The 21,259-nt window shown below is 35.9% G+C and overlaps 1 protein-coding gene across 1 annotated transcript; it reads right to left on the reverse strand.

Annotated features, from left to right (window-relative positions):
* Window positions 1–4,220: 4,220 nt before the first annotated feature.
* LOC126765551 (uncharacterized) lies at window positions 4,221–20,817 on the reverse strand. The gene is made up of 4 exons (XM_050483162.1): window positions 20,605–20,817; window positions 20,317–20,518; window positions 19,831–20,258; window positions 4,221–4,452 (listed from the first exon to the last, which is right to left on the reverse strand). Exons 1-4 carry the CDS (start codon window positions 20,661–20,663, stop codon window positions 4,221–4,223), a joined length of 921 nt encoding a protein of 306 aa, XP_050339119.1. The 5' UTR covers window positions 20,664–20,817.
* Between the last annotated feature and the right edge of the window lie 442 nt (window positions 20,818–21,259).

A 21,259-nucleotide genomic window follows, 5' to 3' on the forward strand; every position in this document is an offset into this window, starting at 1 on the left:
CGCAACCAGTTCTCCTACTTTATATTCCTTCTCTACTTTTCGATTCTTGTTAAAATTATTGCGATTTCCTCTTTGGATTTTATTAGTATTTTCTTGAGTTTGTTCTCTAATTATGTCTCTCTCTAAGTTCAGTTCCTCTAAAGTAAATTCGTCAAGTATTTCTTTTAAGTCCGGTAAATTTCCTACACGCATGTCTATGCCAGTAAGAACTTTAAAAGGTGATGCTTTCGTACTTCTTGTAGCCGTACTATTTATGATTTGCTTCTTTATTTATGTGGTTGAATTTTAATAGTGTTGCAATTAATTTTGGTACATTGTTGCAATGAATATTGTTATGTTAAAATAAATTTTGTTTGTGTTAACTCTACCTCCGCAAATTCCTACTTGTCCTCAAGTAAGCGTTAAAAGTATGGTATATTGTTGAATTGTCGATCTATGAAAATTGTTTGTTTTATTCATGATTTGTGTCGGCTCTTTTCCAATTTTCTTTGGGTTTTATGCAAAATTTTTGTATTACAACTATTGCCATATTAATGGCCTATAGAAAAATTATGTATGTCGATACGGTTCGAAGAAGAAACTGCATTTATTTGGTCTAATTATTTTGTATTGTTTATCTTAAGTGCCTGCAGTGATTCCAATGATAGTATTTGAAGACTTTCGAATTCTATTGGATGAATGGTGATCTGGGTTTCAATATAGTTTTCTCCTTATTGCTATTGTTAATATTTAATGTAAATTCTCAAGCGTTTTTGAGAAAGAAAGTCACTATTTGGTCTGAGAGATTTCACTAAATTTAAAATAACCAATTGCCTGTAATATTAATTAAAATTTGACGAAAATTACGACGAAAAAAAAAATCGTGCGATTCCGACTGCGCACACTGGTCGATTTCATAGGCCAAAAATAAAAAAATAAAAATTTGAAACTTACCACATTTTGTATCAAAGCTATTTCTTAAAACACCAATAAAACTAACGGTAAATACACTTTTGCTCTATCCCATTCGTAGGGGCTACGAAAGGCGAGAGAAGTGAGACAATAGAAACACGCGGAATGTGCAGTGAAAATAGCTTAAAAATTATCTTTTATAATAAATTAAATTGCAATATAAAATCGTGTTTAATCCCCATAAATCGAAATGATAATTGATAACAAATGTATAAGTTATATAAAAAAGTGATTTTTATGTAATAATATGTTGTTTTACTATTTTAAAACAATTGTTTTATAAGTGCCCTTTTGAGTGGTATGTTTTTCTTCATACATCGATTTAAGGTATACAAAAAGTTGTGATCCCTGTCTCGCCCTCAAATGAATCAAAATTGTTTATATCAGTAAATGTTTTCTAAGTCTATGCTTTTGAATTCAGCTGCAACTTTTTGCAACTTTTTTTGTTATTCATGTTATTCTACCAGGCATGCGATATAATTTTTTGTATTTATGGGCATGTATTTTCGTGCATATTTTATTGTTTTTTATGTTTTTTTTTTCGTCATACATATATGTACATATTTGAGCTTTGGTTTTCATTTTATCATTTTCTCTCTTTTATCAAATCTTTGTTTTAAACGTACTTTTATTTAGGCGCATCATATGGGTGTAAACTTTCAAGCCTCTATACATACATATAATATTTGAATTTTGGTGTTTAGAAAATTTGTGAAGTAATATCACTTATCACCGAAGCAAATTTAATAAAGCTTCAGTATCTACTTATTAGAAGCTTCGTTAGCAAAAAACTTGATATTAACTTTTTACCCAGCTGTGATGACATTTTAAAGGAAAATCGGTTATCCTGAGCAAATAAAGGTCTCAGGATCTGATCTTGAAGTTGAGATAAAAAAATTATTGAGCCACATTGCGTCACAAATGTAATTAATGAACGGAATGAGTCCTCTAATTACCTATTATCAATAGAAATATGTGGCTTTGATGGCAATTCTGGTCAGAGCGAATGTAAGCAGAAATTTGAAAATAATAATTTGGAGGACAATAATTTATTTGTCACGGCATATGTCCCTGTATAACTGATAATAAAATCGCAAAATGATGAAGAGCACAAACAAATTTGGAAAAGCTGCAGACCGACCTTCGTCTACTTGCTATAATTATCATTATTAATATTATTTAATAAACCCTCAATGCACTAGATTTGCGCTAGATCCTGCAAAGGAATTAACTTCAAAATATTTCTGGTATTATCTTTCTTCGTCAGTCCGTAAAATTTTAATTCAATATGCACCAGTTTCAATTGGAGAGTTCTCATAAGAGCTGAGAGCTGAGTCAAGCAATAAGGACGTTAAGATATATCGACTCCATCATATACGAAAGAACTAATGGATCAAATTCAAATGAGGACTTGCTAAACCGAATGCTATTGAGCTTAGATCCTTTTATCACCAGTCAAAAAAACTATCATGCAAAAGTAAATAAATTTTATTGAAATCAGTTTTTGATTTAGTTGACTAAGATTCAAAAAATTACTTTTTTAATTTAATATAATTAATTAAAATTTGTTACCACCGGGGGGTGTCGAAGTGGGAAACGGGAGAGGGAGATTTTAAAAAGCTTTAGCAAAAGTTTCATTTTTATTTAGGCAGTGGAAGTATTTTTAGCCGCTGATTCCATACAAGGCCGACCACTGTGCTGCGGTGTAAATACAATTGAATTCATTATTCAATTTCATATGTAAATTAGCTGAAACCTTAAGCTATTAGTGTAAAATAGTTGTAACGTAAGTATTCATGTATTTGCAAAAAAAGAAGAGAAGTTTAATTCATTTTGTAAACTTATAACATACTCGTATTAAGGTGATTATGTAAAATATTGGGTAGTCGAAAAAGTCTTTTCGTATTTCTAATCAAACTTCAACATATTTTTTTTATATTTATAATAATAAATATATAAAAAATATGTATCATTTTGGTCGACGACGTATTGCCATTTTCTCGCTAGAGACATTATTCCATCAGTGTATAACTTCATCATATAAACTCATCAGTGTAAACCGAAATTTCGAAATTTTCAGAACGGAAGCGAGCGAACCATAGTAGTGCTATAATACATGAACTGATACAGCATAGTCTCCGTAAGCTTCACAAATTTCATTGGTGGCTTGCGTGGCATTCTTCCCTTTTTATAAAAAAAATTCAAAATTTCGATAGTAATTCCTTTAAAGAATGTCCACAAATTGCCCAAATCCAACCAAAACTATCGAATATGTGGGCACCAGTATCTATAATATAGCTTTGACCGAAAATATCGGTCAATGTATGAGATATACAATCCAGAATCCTTTCCTCACAATAGTTATTCTGTTTATCAAAAATGGGTTGAATGGGGTCAATCTTCCATTAGCCAATACCTAACACAATGCCAGATATATGGGCCAATATTTGAGTTATCACAACGAAAATTACAGAATATGTTTTGTTTATAACAGCATATTTTTGTGCCTAAAATAGATACAATTGGACGAAAAACTTGACCAAGCCCCCATATAACCATTACAACCATCCGGCTGACTTTGCTTCATATGATTGGTGATTGTAAGTGCGGTACCTTATGAAACCCAGGGAACATTTGGCATGATAATTATTAGATAAAATCGTGTTGATACTACTCCAACTCCCATACATTACGTATAATAATTTACGTTTTTCTAACAAATCTTATCCCGAATTTGTCAGTCAGTGTCAGAATAAAATTCCGATTAAGATATTTCCTTGGCTTCGATACCTTCTTAGTCTTTCTTAAGGCGCTTAACTGTGACCGCCTATTCTACCACTCGTAACCTGCCGCCTTGTCCTTCTACGGTTGCGACGACTCGTCCTAGAAATCACTGCTGCGGTGGTATGTTGTCTTCTACGGTTGCGACGACTCGCCCTAGTAATCACTGCTGCGGTGGTATGTTGTCTTCGTGAATGAGGACGAGATCTCCGGGCTGCAGATTGTATTTGGGGCGTAGCCATATCAGTATATTTTGAACCACTATTGCCAAAATTATTGTTTGAGACAGCAAACCATCTCTCGCAGCAAAAAATTGGGTCCATTGGCACTTGTGTTGGTGACAGTGCTTGCAAGGGGAAACCGATTAAAAGGTGTGCTGGACTTCTTCGTCCTTAGAGTCCTGGCTCAACGCTACTAGGAGACGGGAAATCAGAATGGCTTCCACTTCGGCAGGTAATGTAGACAGCTCTTCCGTTGTAAGTACAGCGTTACCGAGTGCGCGAACGACCAGATGCTTGGCAGATTTCACCGCCGCCGTAGTGTGGCGCCATGGGTGTTATAAAGCCGAAACTGAATCCTTCTTCGACGGCGAATACCATCAGTTCTGGGACTTGCGCTAGAAAGGCCTCCTTCAGCTCGCGCAGCTTACGGTGGACGCCGACGAAATTGATTGCGTTGTCGCTGAATATTTTCTCTGGCATCCCTCGGGGACTAATGAACCTTTTTAGGGCGAAAATAGAAAAATTTGAAGTGAAGCAAACGAAAACTACTATATAAGGTTTCACGGGTCGTGGTCGATGTATTTTAAAAGTCACATAAATTGGACCTTAAAAATCTATGTCTTCTAGAGAAAAAGGTTGTAACGCTGGAAGTCTGAAGAAGAACTGCCAATTTCACATTTTTTGGGTTTGTAACTTCGGCTTGTAATGAAGGCAAAGTGTACAGTTTCTTACGGTTTTACTGCAAGCTTTTCTGGTATTAATTAGACATATGTATGTATTCTCGAAGAAGTGCAACCAATGCTTTTGCACCAGCGTGGTGCAGGAATCGTAAATAAGTTATAACGAAATATGTATTTAGTTATAATGGGAATTTGGAATCGTATGGGTGCATTTAATAGGCGACCTCCTATACGGATTAATTTGAATGAAAGCGACTCATGCAAGAACGGGCTGAGTTTGCAGGAAACATCGTGCCTTTAGTCAATTTTGAATCTCCTGGAAAATTAAAAAAAAAACTCAATTTTAACTCTTCTGTTGTCAGAACCTTTTCCATATTAGACATTTTTGGTCGTCTCTTCCATCGTAATACACAAAGCAGCTTTTGATTTTTCGACCAGGTCCCAAATCGCGGCACTCGTTAACGAGCGAAATTCATGTTTATTTTTTGTTTTCAGATCGTTGTACTCGTTATCGAATACGCACTTCCGAAATGTGAAATTATCTCAGTCGATACCGTGTTCTCGTTTGTACGAAAGAATCGAAATGTTACTCGTTACCTATTTGAGAAATGTTATAGTAGAAATTAAAAACAAAAAGTTTTAAACAAATCAGTAACAAACAATCGGAGGCAGAATGTATGTCATTTTTCTAAGCTATGGGATCCATTGATGCTAAAAGTTAACGCTACTGGGATACCGATGAAAGATGCTAATTCCTGGCGAATAGTAACATCAATAAATAACAATAATTAAATAAATAAAATAATAAATGATTAAAAATAATAATTAAATACACAAATAGGAATTTTCTAATCAAAAGCACAATATAAAAAGAAAATTTCATTTAACAAAGTTTCGAGGTAAAGGACTAGCGGTGGTCCGTGCAAGGAAAAGCTCTTAACTGTAGTCTGCTACTGCTCCAAGCTACGGGGACAGATGTTGCAGTAGAAGGGTTGACAACACTTAAATCTTTTGAAATGTAGTGCCAAAAGAAGGTTTAAATGAGTTGGTAAAGATGATCATTAACAGCGAGGAAGATGCGGAAGATCCTACACCATATACCAGATGGAGTGGTACAAAATCAAATAAAACGAAGCCCACCGTCGAAAGCAAAAAGCTTTCTCTTTAAAAATTCAATTTACGCGCATATGAAGTAACGCAAACACATATGTATTAATAAAAAATTTGAGAAACTAATTGCTTTAAAGGAGATATCGCTGCAAATAAAAGAAGAGGCACATTAAGCAGATATGCAAATAAATGCTGTGAAGTTGCAGATTAAAACTCATTAGCTCAATGTTTTAAATAAAAGTTCATAAATAACCATCAGTGTTTACGATATGTTAATTTCAAGTTCCAGTTTTTATTGAAAATATACTTATTAAAATAAAATATGTATTCAAAATGTTCTTCATATGAATTAGAGTCTTCTTCTTCTTAATTGGCGTAGACACCGCTTACGCGATTATAGCCGAGTTAACAACAGCGCGCCAGTCGTTTCTTCTTTTCGCTACATGGCGCCAATTGGATATTCCAAGCGAAGCCAGGTCCTTCTCCATTGGTCCTTCCAACGGAGTGGAGGTCTTCCTCTTCCTCTGCTTCCCCCGGCAGGTACTGTGTCGAATACTTTCAGAGCTGGAGTGTTTTCGTCCATCCGGACAACATGACCTAGCCAGCGTAGAGTTTGGTTTTTGTTTGTCGAGAGCAGACTTTGCTTCTCAATTGCCTACTAAGTCCGAAGTAGCACCTGTTGGCAAGAGTTATCCTGCGTTGGATTTCTAGGCTGACATTGTTGGTGGTGTTTACGCTGGTTCCAAGATAGACGAAATTATTTACGACTTCAAAGTTATGACTGTCAGCAATGTCGCGCCAAGTCGCGAGTGCGACGACTGTTTATTTGATGACAGGAGATATTTCGTCTTGCCCTCGTTCACTGCCAGACCCAGTTGTTTTGCTTCCTTGTCCAGTCTGGAGAAAGCAGAACTAACGGCGCGGGTGTTGAGGCCGTTGATATCAATATCATCGGCATACGCTTGCAGCTGTACACCCTTGTAAAAGATTGTACCTACTCGATTAAGTTCTGCAGCTGGAACTATTTTCTCCAGAAGCAGGTTGAAGAAGTCGCACGATAAGGAATCGCCTTGTCTGAAACCTCGTTTGGTATCGAACGGCTCGGAGAGGTCCTTCCCGTTTCTGACGAAGCTATTGGTGTTGCTCAACGTCAGCTTACACACCCGTATTAGTTTTGAGGGGATACCAAATTCAGACATCGCGGCATAAAGGCAGCTCCTTTTCGTGCTGTGAAAGCAGCTTTGAAATCGACGAAGAGGTGGTGTGTGTCGATCGTGTTTTCACGGGTCTCCAAAATTGGACGAATGGTGAATATCTGCTCAGTCTCCGCATTTTTTCGTAGAATTTTCGGGCATTACCCCTGTCGGCCAGCTTGTCATGCTCTTCGTACTCACGCATTTCGGCCTCTTTCTTTTATTGTCTGCAAATGCGTCTCGCTTCCCTCTTCAAATCTCGGTATCTATCCCATCCTGCACGTGTTGTGGTCGATCGTAACGTTGCGAGGTAGGCAGCCTGTTTTCTCTCCGCTGCTACACGTAAACCAATGGTTTCAGTTGCAGCTGTACGTAAGGAGTTTGAAATGCCGCCCACAGTTCCCTAATACCGTGTTGTTGACGAGTGCTCTCAGAGAGCAGGAGTGCAAGCCGAGTAGAAAATCGTTCGGCTGTTTGTTGTGATTGCAGCTTCTCGACGTCGAACCTTCCTTGTGTTTGTTGGCGTGCGTTTTTTTGCTGCACAGAGGCGGGTGCGAATCTTGGCTGCAACAAGATAGAGGTCCGAGTCGATGCTAGGACCTCGGAGCGTATGCACGTTTAGAACACTGGAGACGTGTCTTCCGTCTATCACAATATGATCGATCCGGTTGGTGGCTTTTCGATCCGGAGACAGCCAGGTAGCTTGATGAATCTTCTTATGCTGGAATCTAGTACTACAGATAACCATATTTCGGGCCCCGGCGAAGTCAATCAGCCTCAACCTATTTGGGGATGTTTCGTCTTGTAGGCTGAATTTACCGACCGTAGTGCCAAAGATACCTTCTTTAAAGTCGCCAAGCATGATTTAAATAGATTAACTTGTAAAAAAAAAACACTTTGGGTTTCACGTTTCACGTTGGGTTTTTGCCTGCAAAAACTCAATTTAATAAATACCTATATAAAAGTACATATCGTCCCCCCAATATAACAATAGCGTATGTGCTCATACGCCATTATTTTTTTATTGCATATTTAGAATCTCCATCATTGATTCTATGTCTGGTCAAAATTTCGTCAAATTCTACTTCCACAAAGTGGGTCAAAATGTCATTGGAAATAATGGTGTATAATTTCATGTTCAAAAATTTCCTTCAATAAGTGTATATGCTCATATGCGCTGTTTTGCTTGAAATTGCTTCTGCAAAGTTGTTAAAAGAATAATAGTGTATGCGCATTCTATAATCCACATAAGCTGTTTTACTTTCAATACAAATTCGAAAGTTTTATCAGAAATTTACAAGAGTAGTAGCCGATTCGATTTTTACGTTATTTTGACTACATGAATGCCAAGGAAATATTGTAGTCATTTGAAATTTCAGCTTGAAAATTCATTTCGCAGAGTAAGTTTGTTCATTAAAAATATGTATTTTAAACATCTGAGTGAGTATCGTCTTTTATATAATGTAAGTGAAGTAAGTAAGGTAAATATCAACAGGCTGTGACACGAAACCACCAGTCGTTGTGGAAATTGCTCCAAAGACTGATGAGTTTGATTTCGATGTGGGATTGCCGGTCATAGAGATACCTCAAAAAGAGGTGTTCAACTTTTCGTTTACTGGCAAATACAATAAAGAGCTGCCAATTTGTAATCGAAAGCTGCATGATCTTTAAAATTTGTGCAAAAAGAGTGTAATTCCTCGTGGCTCGCAGTCATTTTTTTTAATTTACGAGGTGGAAACAAGCGAAATTGTTTAGATGAGCCAGATGTAGCAGAGGAAGAGAATGAAGACGAATTTCTAGTTATTTTTGATTTACGCAATGTATACCTTCACTTGTCATAATTTTTGGTTTATAATAACCCAAATTGGAAAGTAATGAATAAATGCCACTGAATTAACAAAACTATGAATTAATTACTGTTTTATAATGTTACAAATTGATATTTTTGAGATCAAATATTTTAATAAAAATACCGTAAAATTATTGAATAAAACAGCGTATACCATACAAAATAAAATAGTGTATCAGATACATCATACGAATTCCTTAAAAAATAAATGGCCTATATGGACGACTTGCGCTTTGAATAACATAATTATGGTCTTAAAGGATGCGTAGAATAAAGAAACTTAGTAAATTTAAAGACAAGAAACGGTATAATGTACTCATCGACAAATCCACTATGAAGAATTTTTATTTACCGCGATATTGAGGTTTTAATAGACATCTGATTTGACAAAAACTTTAAACTCGATTTTCTCAAAACCCCAAAAAAATTATACGCTATTGTTATATTGAGGGGACGATATGTATCAAATTTTAATTTCATGTTAAAGACCGTATCCAGCCCTAAGTAATTGCTCAAGAAAAAACATTAATTATTTCTTGAGCTGTTGTCAAGTAATTTTGGCAGCTGAATGATCCGCATTAAAAGTGCAAGCGAAAATAAACAAAGTAAGTATATAAATATTTTCATTACGATTTAAGGAATGTGGATGAAGATTGATAGGTTTTATACAAAATTTCTTGACCATTTCTTAAGCGTTTTTTTATATCAAGTTTTTACATTTATTGAGAGTTGGCATAAACTTTATTCATAAAGGAATGTAATTTACAGCAGGAAATTTTCTTCACCATTTCTTAAGCGTTTTTTATATCAAGTGTTGGGTCACCGATTGCAAACCACTGCATACTTCAACCATATGTTCTTATATATTTTTTCCTATTTCTACTTCTTATTTGCCTAATATTCAAGGTTAAGCATTAGAAGTTATTTACCTCAATGCAGTTAATAATTGTATTTGCATTGTGTTTGCTTGTGTTTGCTCTGTACACTTTGCTAACGCTATGTTTCGCTCACGCAATTACACGTATGTATGTTTGTTTGTGCACATTAGTTAGTCCCATTTAGCATGTATTAAGCTTAATATGTAAGCAGCATATTGCAATGCTGCATTCCCATTTTTACATTTCTCTTTTAATAACTAAATTATATATGAAGAAGCAATATTGTATAGAATATTATTTAAGGAGAAGAATTGTGCAAATAAAGTTAGTCTAATACCTGACCACCTTACAATGTCGTTACTTGGCCCTTTGCTTCCAAATTCGCTTATACTTTTCGCTGTTTTGTAAATTTGCGCGGTTATAAAAAAATCTTTATAAACCTAAATTTTTTGCCGCCACACGAGTAAGTTGTTTCGTTGTTCGCATATCTTTCGGAGTTTGGTGGTCAGTATTAGACTGCATCGTGGGACATCATCGTCATTGAATCTTCACCATTGGACATCTTTACCATTGCGTACATCAGCATCGCTCGCACACAGCACAGCACATCTACTTGTCGCCGCTACGTTTCGCTAGTACCACTTCCTCCAGGTGATATTCGCATATTTGTTGCTTCGCATATATACAATATTAATCTCGTTGATACCATTTTGCAATAAATTAACTAATCATTTATTACCCAACTACTCACTAGAAGGATAACTATAATTATTTGAAATAATTTTGAGGTCAATATAAAGCACATATGTAGATAGAATCCCGTTCTACAATTTCTTTGGACGAACTAAAACAACAACGCACCAGCACCAAGAAAAATATCACACGTATTAAAAATATCATCGATGTTATCTTCCGACCAGGTGGAAAGGTTCTTTCAGTGGCGGAATACAAATGTCGTTTAGGCATCCTGGAGTCATACTTCAAGCAGATTCTTTCAATTCAAACGGACATCGAAAGATTGGATGCTGAGGACGGAGGACGTGCTGACCTGGAAGAACTTTACATAACAACTAAATTGGTTATCCAATCGTAACTGGCAGAAGATAACAACGTTTCATTTTCGGATGCAACTTGCGTGGTACAATCAACTTCAAAACTTCCACCACTTAAGCTTCCTACGTTTGATGGCAAGTATTCGAATAATCAAAACTTTATTACCTCGTTCAAACAAATAATTGATCACGAGTTCAAATTAACAAATATTGAAAAATTCAACCATTTACAAAAATGTCTCCAAGGTCAAGCCTTGGAAACTGTAAATGTGTTTCAGGTTACAAATGAAAACTACCCAAAGGCGTTAGAACGATTGAAGGTACGTTATGACAACAAAACACTAATTTTCTTGGAAAGAATAAACTCGCTATTTGATTTACCAGCAGTTATGAAACCAAATGGCCTTCAGCTAAGAAGTTTGATTGATAAAGCTTCTGCTATTTATGGTTCTTTGACATCACTGGGTAGTGACTGGCAAATTTATCAAGCAATGCTAATTTATCTAATATTGCAGAAGTCTGATGAACAGACCAACAAAAGGTGGAAGGAATCGCTAGATTTCAGAACGCTGCCGTCTTGGGAAGATTTCATCGCAGTTTTGGAAAGACACTGCCAATATCTGGAGTCACTCGACAACACGCATGGTAGTACTTCGCCAGCTCAAGGTTTTAACAAACACTCCACTCCGAAATCAAGGGGTCAACCAGAAGGTTACACATTTTCCTGCTCTACCATATCGTGCCAATTCCGTTTTTGTGAACGGTGATTGTGAACGGTTTAAGTCGCTAAACATAACTCAACGTTTCGATCATGCAAAGAAAATTGGACTTTGCATCAATTGCTTATCCGAGGGACATCAAGTAGCCAATTGTTCATCATCGCACAGGTGCAAGGTTTGGGCAACGGGGAGCTGAGATTGGGTATAGTGCTGCTAGATTCCTGTTCGCAAGTCAATTTCATCACAAATGATTTTTCGCAAAAGTTGCTGCTGCCTAGAAACAAACGAAACTTAGGAATTCAAAGTATCGGTTTGTCATCAACAAACATTACATTTAAAACCTCAACTAACATCAAGTCGCAAGTCACCGGTTTCGAGCTTCCATTAACTTTTTGTATTACATCGCATATTGTTATCAACCAGATCCGAAAATCAACATTTCAACATGGAGTATTCCAAAAAACATAGTACTCGCTGATGATGAATTTCATATACCAAAGAAAATCTACATATTGCCGGGAACGGAAACGTTCTTTAGTCTGCTATCTGTAGGTCAAATCTATATTGGGTCTAATTTACCCATCTTGCAAAAAACGCTCTTAGACTGGATCGTTTCGGGACGCTATAACGCCGGCAGTAACAATATATCTAAACCATCTTGTTTACTTTTAGCCAATGAACTTTTAGATGCCTAATTGGAAAAGTTGTGGAAATTAGAAGAAGTTACTACCATCCCAGAGCCTTGAACTCATGAACAACAGATTTGCGATCATTTATACAATGCAATCGTGTCAAGAAGACCTTGCGGCAGAATAGTTGTCAAACTCCCTTTCAAGGATGATCCGACGTGTTTGGGCGAGTCATACACTACGGCATTGCGACGATTCAATGCACAAGAACGTCGATTAGCCAAATCTCCACAATTGAGAGCACAGTACGTTGAATTTATGAACGACTACGAGAGCCTGGGTCATATGAGCATTGTAAAGAATCCGAATCTAAGCGAACCGCATTATTTTATACCACATCATTGCGTTCTTAAGCCAACAAGTACAAAAACAAAGCTTAGAGTCGTATTTGACGCCTCCTGTCGAACTACATCCCAAAAATCACTAAACGATATTCAGATGGTTTTTATTCTTCTTCTTCGTTTCCGATTCAATAGGTTTGCACTCACTGCGGACATAGTCAAGATGTATCGGCAAGTATTAATGCACGAAGATGATCGAAAGTTCCAGTACATTCTGTGGAGGAGTTCACCGACTGAGGACATTCGGACATACCAACTAAATACTGTAACATATGGAATGGCTGCTGCACCATATCTAGCTATACGGAGTTTGCTGTACTTAGCTGAACAGCATTCATAACAATTCCCAATTGGCGCAAAGATCGTGAAGTCATCATTTTACGTAGAGAACTTACTGTGTGGTGCTGACGGTCTAACCGAACTTTCACAAATAAAGCAAGAGGTAACACAAATGTTAGAATTAGGAAAGTTTAAATTAACAAAATGGCATTCTATTCATCATCGATTCAGAGAAGACGACTCGTTAAAGGATCTAAACGTAGATTCATCCATCACTAACGCACTTGGACTAAAATGGAACCAAAATCTTGATTGTCCTATTTTTTCATTTGAAGCAAAACTAGGACTCAATGGTCGTCTTACAAAACGTTCCATCCTCTCTGTTGCATCGTCACTTTACGACCCACTCGGTACTTTGGTTCCTGTTATTATAACTTCAAAAATCTTGTTGCAAGAAATATGGCTACTAAAGTTGGATTGGGATGAATCAGTGCCACAGAACATTGAATGGGCTTGGAAAAACTTTCTGAATTCCTTATCGGATCTTTCATTAATCAATGTGACTAGGCCTTGTTTGGTCTGTTTGGGATCTGGCACTGCTACTATTCGCTTACACACTGCTAAGTCCAGAGTTGCACCCATCAAAATACAATTGTTACCAAAATTATAACTTTGTGGCGCTGTTCTCCTCGCTCGTTTATTAGCAAAAATCAAACCAACAATTTCTCATAAAACTTTTAATATTTTTCTTTGTTGGCAATCGAATTTCGGAAATCCAGGAAAATGTGCCCATTGGAGACATGTACCAACTCATTGTAACCCGGTGGATGATGCGTCTAGAGGATGTACCGTAAAGGAACTTGTTGATTCAGTATGGCAATATGGTACACTGGACCGAGGTTTCTATACGAAACTTCAAATAAATGGCCAAAGGACAGCTGCAATGATATCTACATGGAAGTTGTCGAAAAGGAGAAGCGAAAACCTGCATTCAAATCAATCGTTAGCACCAATTACATTTTGGAAATCGTAAATCAGCGAAGTAACTACTCTAGCAGCCTTCGATTAATAGCTTCGATGTTCCGCTTTATCAATATTTGTCGACATAATACAAAACTTAATGAATCATCAACTCTCTCATCACAAGAGTTGCATCACGCCTTACTTTGCATAATTTGGAACATTCAACATATACATTTTGCTAATGACATTCATCTTTTACAGAAAGATCTCACGACAAATGGCCCATTGCGTTATTTAAATTCCTTTTTAGAGTATACCGAAGGATTTAAAATACTCAAAGTTGGAGGTCGATTAGAATCAGCAGATATTCCAGAAGAAAGGAAACACCCAATGCTGTTGCCAAGCAAATGCGAATTCGTTGTGCATTACGCTCGCCACCTACATCGGAAACACTACCATGCAGGACCAAAGGCACTAGTAGCACTAATAAGACTTCTGTTTTGGATAGTCAATGCACGCGATTTAGCAAGACGTATCATCAGATCGTGCACACATTGTATACGTTACAAGCCAAAGCTGATGAATCAGTTAATGGGACAGTTAACTGTCGAGCGATTGACTCCATCTCGCCCCTTTGCGCGTTGCGGTATTTACTTCTGCGGACCAGTCAACGTATATTTGCGTATTCGAGGTAAAACAACTTATAAATCGTACATAGCGATTTTTGTTTGTCTAGCGACAAAGGCGGTTCACATCGAACTTATATCAGACCTTACCACGAACCCATTCTTATCATCATTGAAGCAGATGATTGGAAGGAAGTGGCTATCCTCTGAAATCTTTTGTGACAACACAACAAATTTTGTGGGCAGCAAACTAGCTGAATTAAAGTCATTTTTATTTAAAACCGAAAACAAATATGCAATTATAAAATACTGTGCTAATGAATTTGTAAATTTTAATTTCATCTCTCCCAGAGCACCTCATTTCGGCGGTATTTGGGAGGCCGCAGTCAAAACGGCTAAGGGTCATCTGAACTGTACCAGCAAACATGCAAGACTCGCAGCTGAGGAACTAACAACAGTGCTGGTGGAGATAGAAGCTGTGTTAAATTCTCGGTCACTAACACCATTGTCATCGAATCCAAACGATTATGAAGCATTAACTCCGGGGCATTTTATTATTGGTAGCGCACTAAGGGCACTCCCAGAGCGAAGATTGTCAACTGAAATAAGCAGCTTAAACAGATGGAATCAAGTCACAAGCATTAAACAGACGTTTTGGAACAGGTGGTCAAATGATTATATCAACGAACTTCAAATACGATCAAAGTGGTTTTCGGAACAGCCAAACAACAACAACAACTCAATGGTTATCATCCATGAGGAAAACTTAGCACCACAAAAATGGCATATTGAAAGGGTTATAAACTGTATTCCAGGAAAGGACTCTAAAATACGTGTGGTGGACATTCGAACAACGAAGGGTATCATTCGGCGACCAATTCACAAGCTAGCACTACTACCTGTTTGAGATACCTTAGAAGTCATTGTATTTGCATTGTGTTTGCTTGCGTTTGCTCTGTACACTTTGCTAACGCTATGTTTCACTCACGCAATTACACGTATGTTTGCTTGTGCACATTAGTTAGTCCTCTTTAGCATGTACTAAGCTAAAAGTAAGCAGCATATTGCAAATGCAGCTATTTTTACATTTCTCTTTTAATAACTAAATTATATATGAAGAAGCATTAGCGTTAAGTAGGTACTTAGTTTTATGAACTGTTAGAAGTACATAACATATATATGTATGTATATATGAATTAATACAAAGCGGAATTATGTATGTACATATTTAGCGGTATCGAAATATTGTATAGAATATTATTTAAGAAGAAGAATTGTGCGGTTACAAGAAAAACCTTTATCAAGCTTTACATTTATTGAGAGCTGGACATAAACTTTATTCATAAAGGGAAGTAATTTCATACAATTTCTATTCGTTTCGTATCGAGTGTGGCGATCCGGACATTTGACATATTACGAAATTTCACTCAATACGATTACTCGCTCGCTCACGACTGCGATGATTCGGGCCCAGGTCTATTATTGAGTTATCTTTCACCTTTACAGCAAGTGTGAAAGCGTTTTATTTCTATTCTAATATTATGTTTTTTATGATAGCTGGAAGTGAGTGTTAATTGGCCATCAAGCGGGGTCTTCCAGGAGGAACTGTGGACCATCAAACCATATCGAATTATTCAATTTGTCCACGGTGCAACCCCGAGACACTTGATCCGCAGGATTTTGTGTTGTTGGAACATGTACATTCTCAGTCAATTCTTCGGACACTCTATTTGCAACAAAGGTTTATAATGAAGATCCAATCCAATACGATTTTAGAGTCTATACAAAATGTAATTTTCCCGAATCGTCGACTCAACATTGGCGCTACTCGTGACCATAATTTTGCAAGAAGATGTTCTGCCGAGAGATCGGGTTGCCAAAGAGACTTGGTCTTCAGCGGAGACACTCTAGACTTTGCAGCAGCATAAATTTGACACCACTAGCAGATTTGCTCATTGTGATTGGGAGGTAGCTTAGAAGCAGGGTAAGGACATAGGATACATTTTATCTTTTTATGCTAAAATTCAATACAACTCATAAATACAAAAATTATATTTCAAATCATAAGCATTTGTTCAAAATTTAAGTAAGAATCATTTGAAAATTTTAGTAATTCAAAAATAGAAAGAAATAAGTAAAATTTTTCATATCCAAACATGCTTAGTATATGGGTTATACTGATTTTGCTCCTTAACCAGGTAGTTTTCTTTTAAGACGAACCCGTCGATATATTTAATATCACAACAAAAAATGGCATTGAAATTTTCATCGTCAAGGCACTGCGGATACTTTGCTAGATTATTAGTCAAGGACGCAAATGCATTCATAACAAACCAAACGGGATATCTAACATAAAGATATAGCGGAATAAATGGAGTGTTGATAAAAAGGTTTATTATAATTTTAGATATACAGAAATCTTTTCGATTCGCAATATACATTGAAGTGTGTATATGCGTACAATTTCAAACTGATTCTTCCTAAAAAATGTTAAAATTACTAAATATTGGGAATGGTAGAATAGAATAGAGCAAATACGCAGTGCAATGGATTAAAACTGGTACTGGTAATCAGTAGATGAATATTAACCACGTGTATTCCAAAAGATAAAGGCGAGGTATATAAACCTGACTTTTCCACGAAATTCGCATTTTTTTTGTATTACTAACAAGAGTTACAGCGTCTAAAGTCAAAGCGATGCCATAAAATACCTCTGATCTGTAGGAATTTAAGGATAAAAAACCAAGATTGTAGTGTATTTTCTATGGAAAATTTTTACATGCCTCGGTCCAGTTCTTAATGTTAATATGTAGAGCTAAAATTTTCAGGGAATTTTTTTTGGGGGTATTTCCAAGGAAATTTCGTCACGGGAAAGTATATGTAGTTAAAATTAATTTCGAAAATTGATAGTAATTGAGTATTGTAATACATTTGAAATAGATGATGTTCTTGGTAATATAAAAATGGTAAATATTTTACATAATAAAAAAAAATTTTATAATTTATTCAATTATTATCTAATTCACTTTATTAATATATTTCTTAAAATATTTGATTATAGATTTATAAAGTCACTTGACGCAACAAGTGCCAAAATGATTTGCATAACATTTTTTTGTTTGAATTATTCAATTAATTCAAATATTATAACAGAAAATAGCAAAAAAGAAAAAAAAACGACAAACACATGCGGGAGCTGTAGCACATGAAAATTTTCATTAGCTCTGCTGTGCTACCGCTCCCAATTTTTTGCTACCGCTACGCCAGAGCATAGCGCAGAATTTAATTTTTTGCTCCCGCTCCAGCTATAGTTTTTTACCTAACAAAACTCGGAGCAGAGTAGAGCACATACTTTACATTGTTATGCTGAGGCTATGCTGTGGCTCCCGACAAAGTGAGAGCGGTAGCGATAGCATAGCAATAATTTTAGAAATTTTGCTGCTACGGAGTAGTAAATGAGAGCCCTGCTTCTCATTATAAACAGTGTTTTGGTCCTTTTTCGGCGCTTTACATCTTGAAGCCATATGCCCACACTTGCCACAGTTGAAACACTTTCCGCTGAACTGTTTCTTCGATGTATTATGTTCCCCTTTGGAATATGAGAGAAAAGCTTGCTGACTAGCTACTCCGATGCTTTACTTTTCCTTTTGAGATTGTCTGTCGTACTCTTCCAATAGCTTCACTTTTATTACTTCAAACGTTGGGAATGAATCACGCGTCTCCATCGCAATGACGAAATTTTCGAAATTTCTCGAAAAGCTGGATAACAGAATGATAACCAGCAGCTCATCACTTAACATGATATCTAGCTCTGCTAACTTGTCTGAAACGCTAACAAGCTCCTATATATGTTGAACCATTGACACACCTTCAGTCATACTAAGGCTGAGTAGCCGTTTATATTATATAGCGCATCCTCTGGCTTAGCAAAATCACCACTAACCACAGTCCAAATATCTGCGTCCAACTTTTCTATTTGATATAGGGAACTCATATTGTATTTTACTTTAAAGTGACGAACACTTTACGTGACGCACGCAAAATCGAATTATATAGTTTTTAATATTCCGACGTAGGTCCTGGACCCACAAAACTTACTTTTACCGCAGTGTGCCGGAAAGAATAAAATACTTTGGGAAAAGTTCATATGACCGTTCACATCAGTAGTTTATTAAGAACTAAAAAAATGAATTACAAAAATCTTAAACGTAACCGAAAAACGTTGTTGATGTAAGGGGAAAACTATGGCCATTCGTGGTTGCCAGATTTTTCAACAAATATAACCATGTATACCCATATAAATAAGTGTTTAATGAGAAAACGGGAGAGCTAAAAACTGAATCTTTTTTTTTTAATTTTATCTAATATATAAAATTTCCATGTCACAATGTAAGTTACCGTACTGCTCCGAAACAGCCTTACCGATTTTTACCAAATTTTATATGCGTATACAGTAGGTCTGAGAATCGGCTACTATCTATTTTCCATACCCATAAGCGATAAGAGTTGATCACCTTTAAAATTTTGTTTTAATTTTTGGGCGAAATTTTTTGTTTGAGTTTTATAATATGGCATTAAAAAATACATACAACCCTAAAGTTTTACTTTTTTATCACGAACTCCTATTTTTATACAGCCATTTTAGTAATTTAATCATTTTTCATCCCGCTCGATAACTGATCAATTATTGTGTTTCAAACTGTACTTCCATTAAAAATCTAAAAAATTTTTAAGAAAATAAACATTTATTTTTATTATTAAAGTTTAATCCTGATATATGCTTAGCATTACCAATCTAAGATTCTTAAAATTTGCCGCGCCTTTATTGGTGAGTGAAATGCCACACTATACCATAGACTGAAGTCGGTCTCTTGTTTCACTCACACAATATGTTCAAATATCATTGAACATGCTTATTTATCAGCAAAGCCGAAATTCTACTAAATATAAATATCTATTTATATGTGACCTGGGGGCTTACTCTGTAAAGCGATGCGAAAGACAATGCGATTCGAAAGCCCAATGCGATGCGATAGGCAATTGATACTCTGTATTGCTTACGCATCACTAACAATGTTGTTCACCTTTGCTTTTTTTTCTTTTTATGTAATAGTTGGCATTACTTCCAAAAATGTCAAAGTATAAACTATTGCTAGAAACATTAGGGACGATATTAAAACAAATATGATAAATGCTCGTAACTCAACTTAATTAAAACGAACTATTTGCAAATTAATAAATCCAGTCTTTTATTTCATTGTAATAACGAAAATTAAATTTAAATAATTACAGATTAAATTTGTAGTTTTTAATTCTGTTTCTCGCAGTTATATACATAGTTATTTAACTTACATTTTCCAGTTTCTCAATTTTTGTTCATCAATTTTTTGTTTATATAGAAATTTTTCCTTTTCAAAGGTTAGTCTCCGTTTTTCTAATTTATTTCTTTTTTCAATGTTTTAAAAATGTTTTTTATATTAAAATTTATATCGTTTAACACTTTAATCGAGTTATTGTGGAAAATAGTTTGGTTTTCGACTTGATTTTCAAGCAGAGTCTGCTGCTTTTTGCGCGGTGGGTACGTCACATTTGAACAATGTGGTAGTTCATTTTCTTGTGTATTAAGAGGAGTCTGCTGTTTTTTGTGAGGTGTGCATGCCGCTTTGGAACATTGTGGTAGTTCCCTGTTTTGTGTATTTGGTTCGGTAGGGTCTGCATTTACCTCCGACATGCTGCTTGTAGCTGCACCGAATGACAAGGTACCACTCATTCCATTTATTGATTCCTCTATTGACAATAACTCACTCACTTGTTGCTCTAACTGTGATAAGGGTATGAAAAGTGAGGGACCACCTCCAGTTCTCGAAATATTATTTTTGTTTCGTCGCATTTTTGCCTTTAAGTGAATCTTATAGTCTGCCCAAACCTTTAATTGATTACATTTAATCACATTTATAATTTATCTGTGCAATTATTGGAATTACCTTTTTCCACCCCGCAATGTCGCGCAATGGTGGCACAGCTGCGTTTAAATAGAAAACTAAATTTTTCCATAAATTATTGGAGGTATTTTTGGCGTCTGGTGTTTTTAGTGATCCTTTCGATAAATCGGGATGCGCCTTCATGAAATCCACGAGAATTTCAAATTGCTTTGGTTGAGTTTGTTGTTTTATTTTCGGTGCTTCCCTGTAAATTTGTGCAAAATAGTTCATATGCACGGCGTTATATATTTTAGTAGCAATTAAAACAACTAATTTATATTTGAAACTTACATTTTCAAGCAATGCGACTTCTTTATACTTGTAGCACAAAAATTACGAATATAACGCATGTTTGACAATTGCTTTAGCAAAGCAGAGTACCGCTAATGCGAAAGGGAAAAACTAAATTCGAAAATTTCAAAATTTACTGCGATTGTCAAATTACAGAGTACCAAATTTGAAGATGCGAACATTTTCATATTCGTATAGCATTACAGAGTAACCCCCCTGGTCAAAAAGGGGACTAAAGTGCGAAAACTAGTTTTCTGGGAAAAGCTGTTAAAAATAATCGTCAGTTTCTCGTTATCTCATTAATTGTTCTCCTTTTTTTTAACACCTGACCAGGTCATGGTCATTATGTATATACATAATGCATTTACATCAGTGAAGCGCTTTACCTAGCCCGCGGGCGGCCGACTTTATTGCTCTCTCACAGATTCGCTCACACGTATTAGTCAAGCGCTCTCTATACATTGTGGAAAATTAATGTGCATTTGAAAATCACTTGATCAACGACTGTTGACTGCTACGCATGTAATTTGTATGTGCGCGCTGATTAACAATTTTACTATGTTTAATATTTAGTGGGAAAACAAGTTTTTGTTTTCCGAAAACTTTTTCGGTAATGCTGAGTGTTTAGTTTGTAAACACATAACTAAACGAAATA

The sequence above is a fragment of the Bactrocera neohumeralis genome, unplaced genomic scaffold (assembly GCF_024586455.1).
Source record: "Bactrocera neohumeralis isolate Rockhampton unplaced genomic scaffold, APGP_CSIRO_Bneo_wtdbg2-racon-allhic-juicebox.fasta_v2 cluster10, whole genome shotgun sequence".
NCBI lineage: Eukaryota > Metazoa > Arthropoda > Insecta > Diptera > Tephritidae > Bactrocera > Bactrocera neohumeralis.

Excerpts from the sequence above, each read along its gene's own strand:
- LOC126765551 (XM_050483162.1), bottom strand. The coding sequence starts at position 20,663 with ATGCGTTATATTCGTAATTTTTGTGCTACAAGTATAAAGAAGTCGCAT. Across the intron at positions 20,519-20,604 it reads AAGTCGCATTGCTTGAAAAT|GGAAGCACCGAAAATAAAAC; the intron begins GTAAGTTTCAAA and ends ACAAATTTACAG. Across the intron at positions 20,259-20,316 it reads ACATTGCGGGGTGGAAAAAG|GTTTGGGCAGACTATAAGAT; the intron begins GTAATTCCAATA and ends AATCAATTAAAG.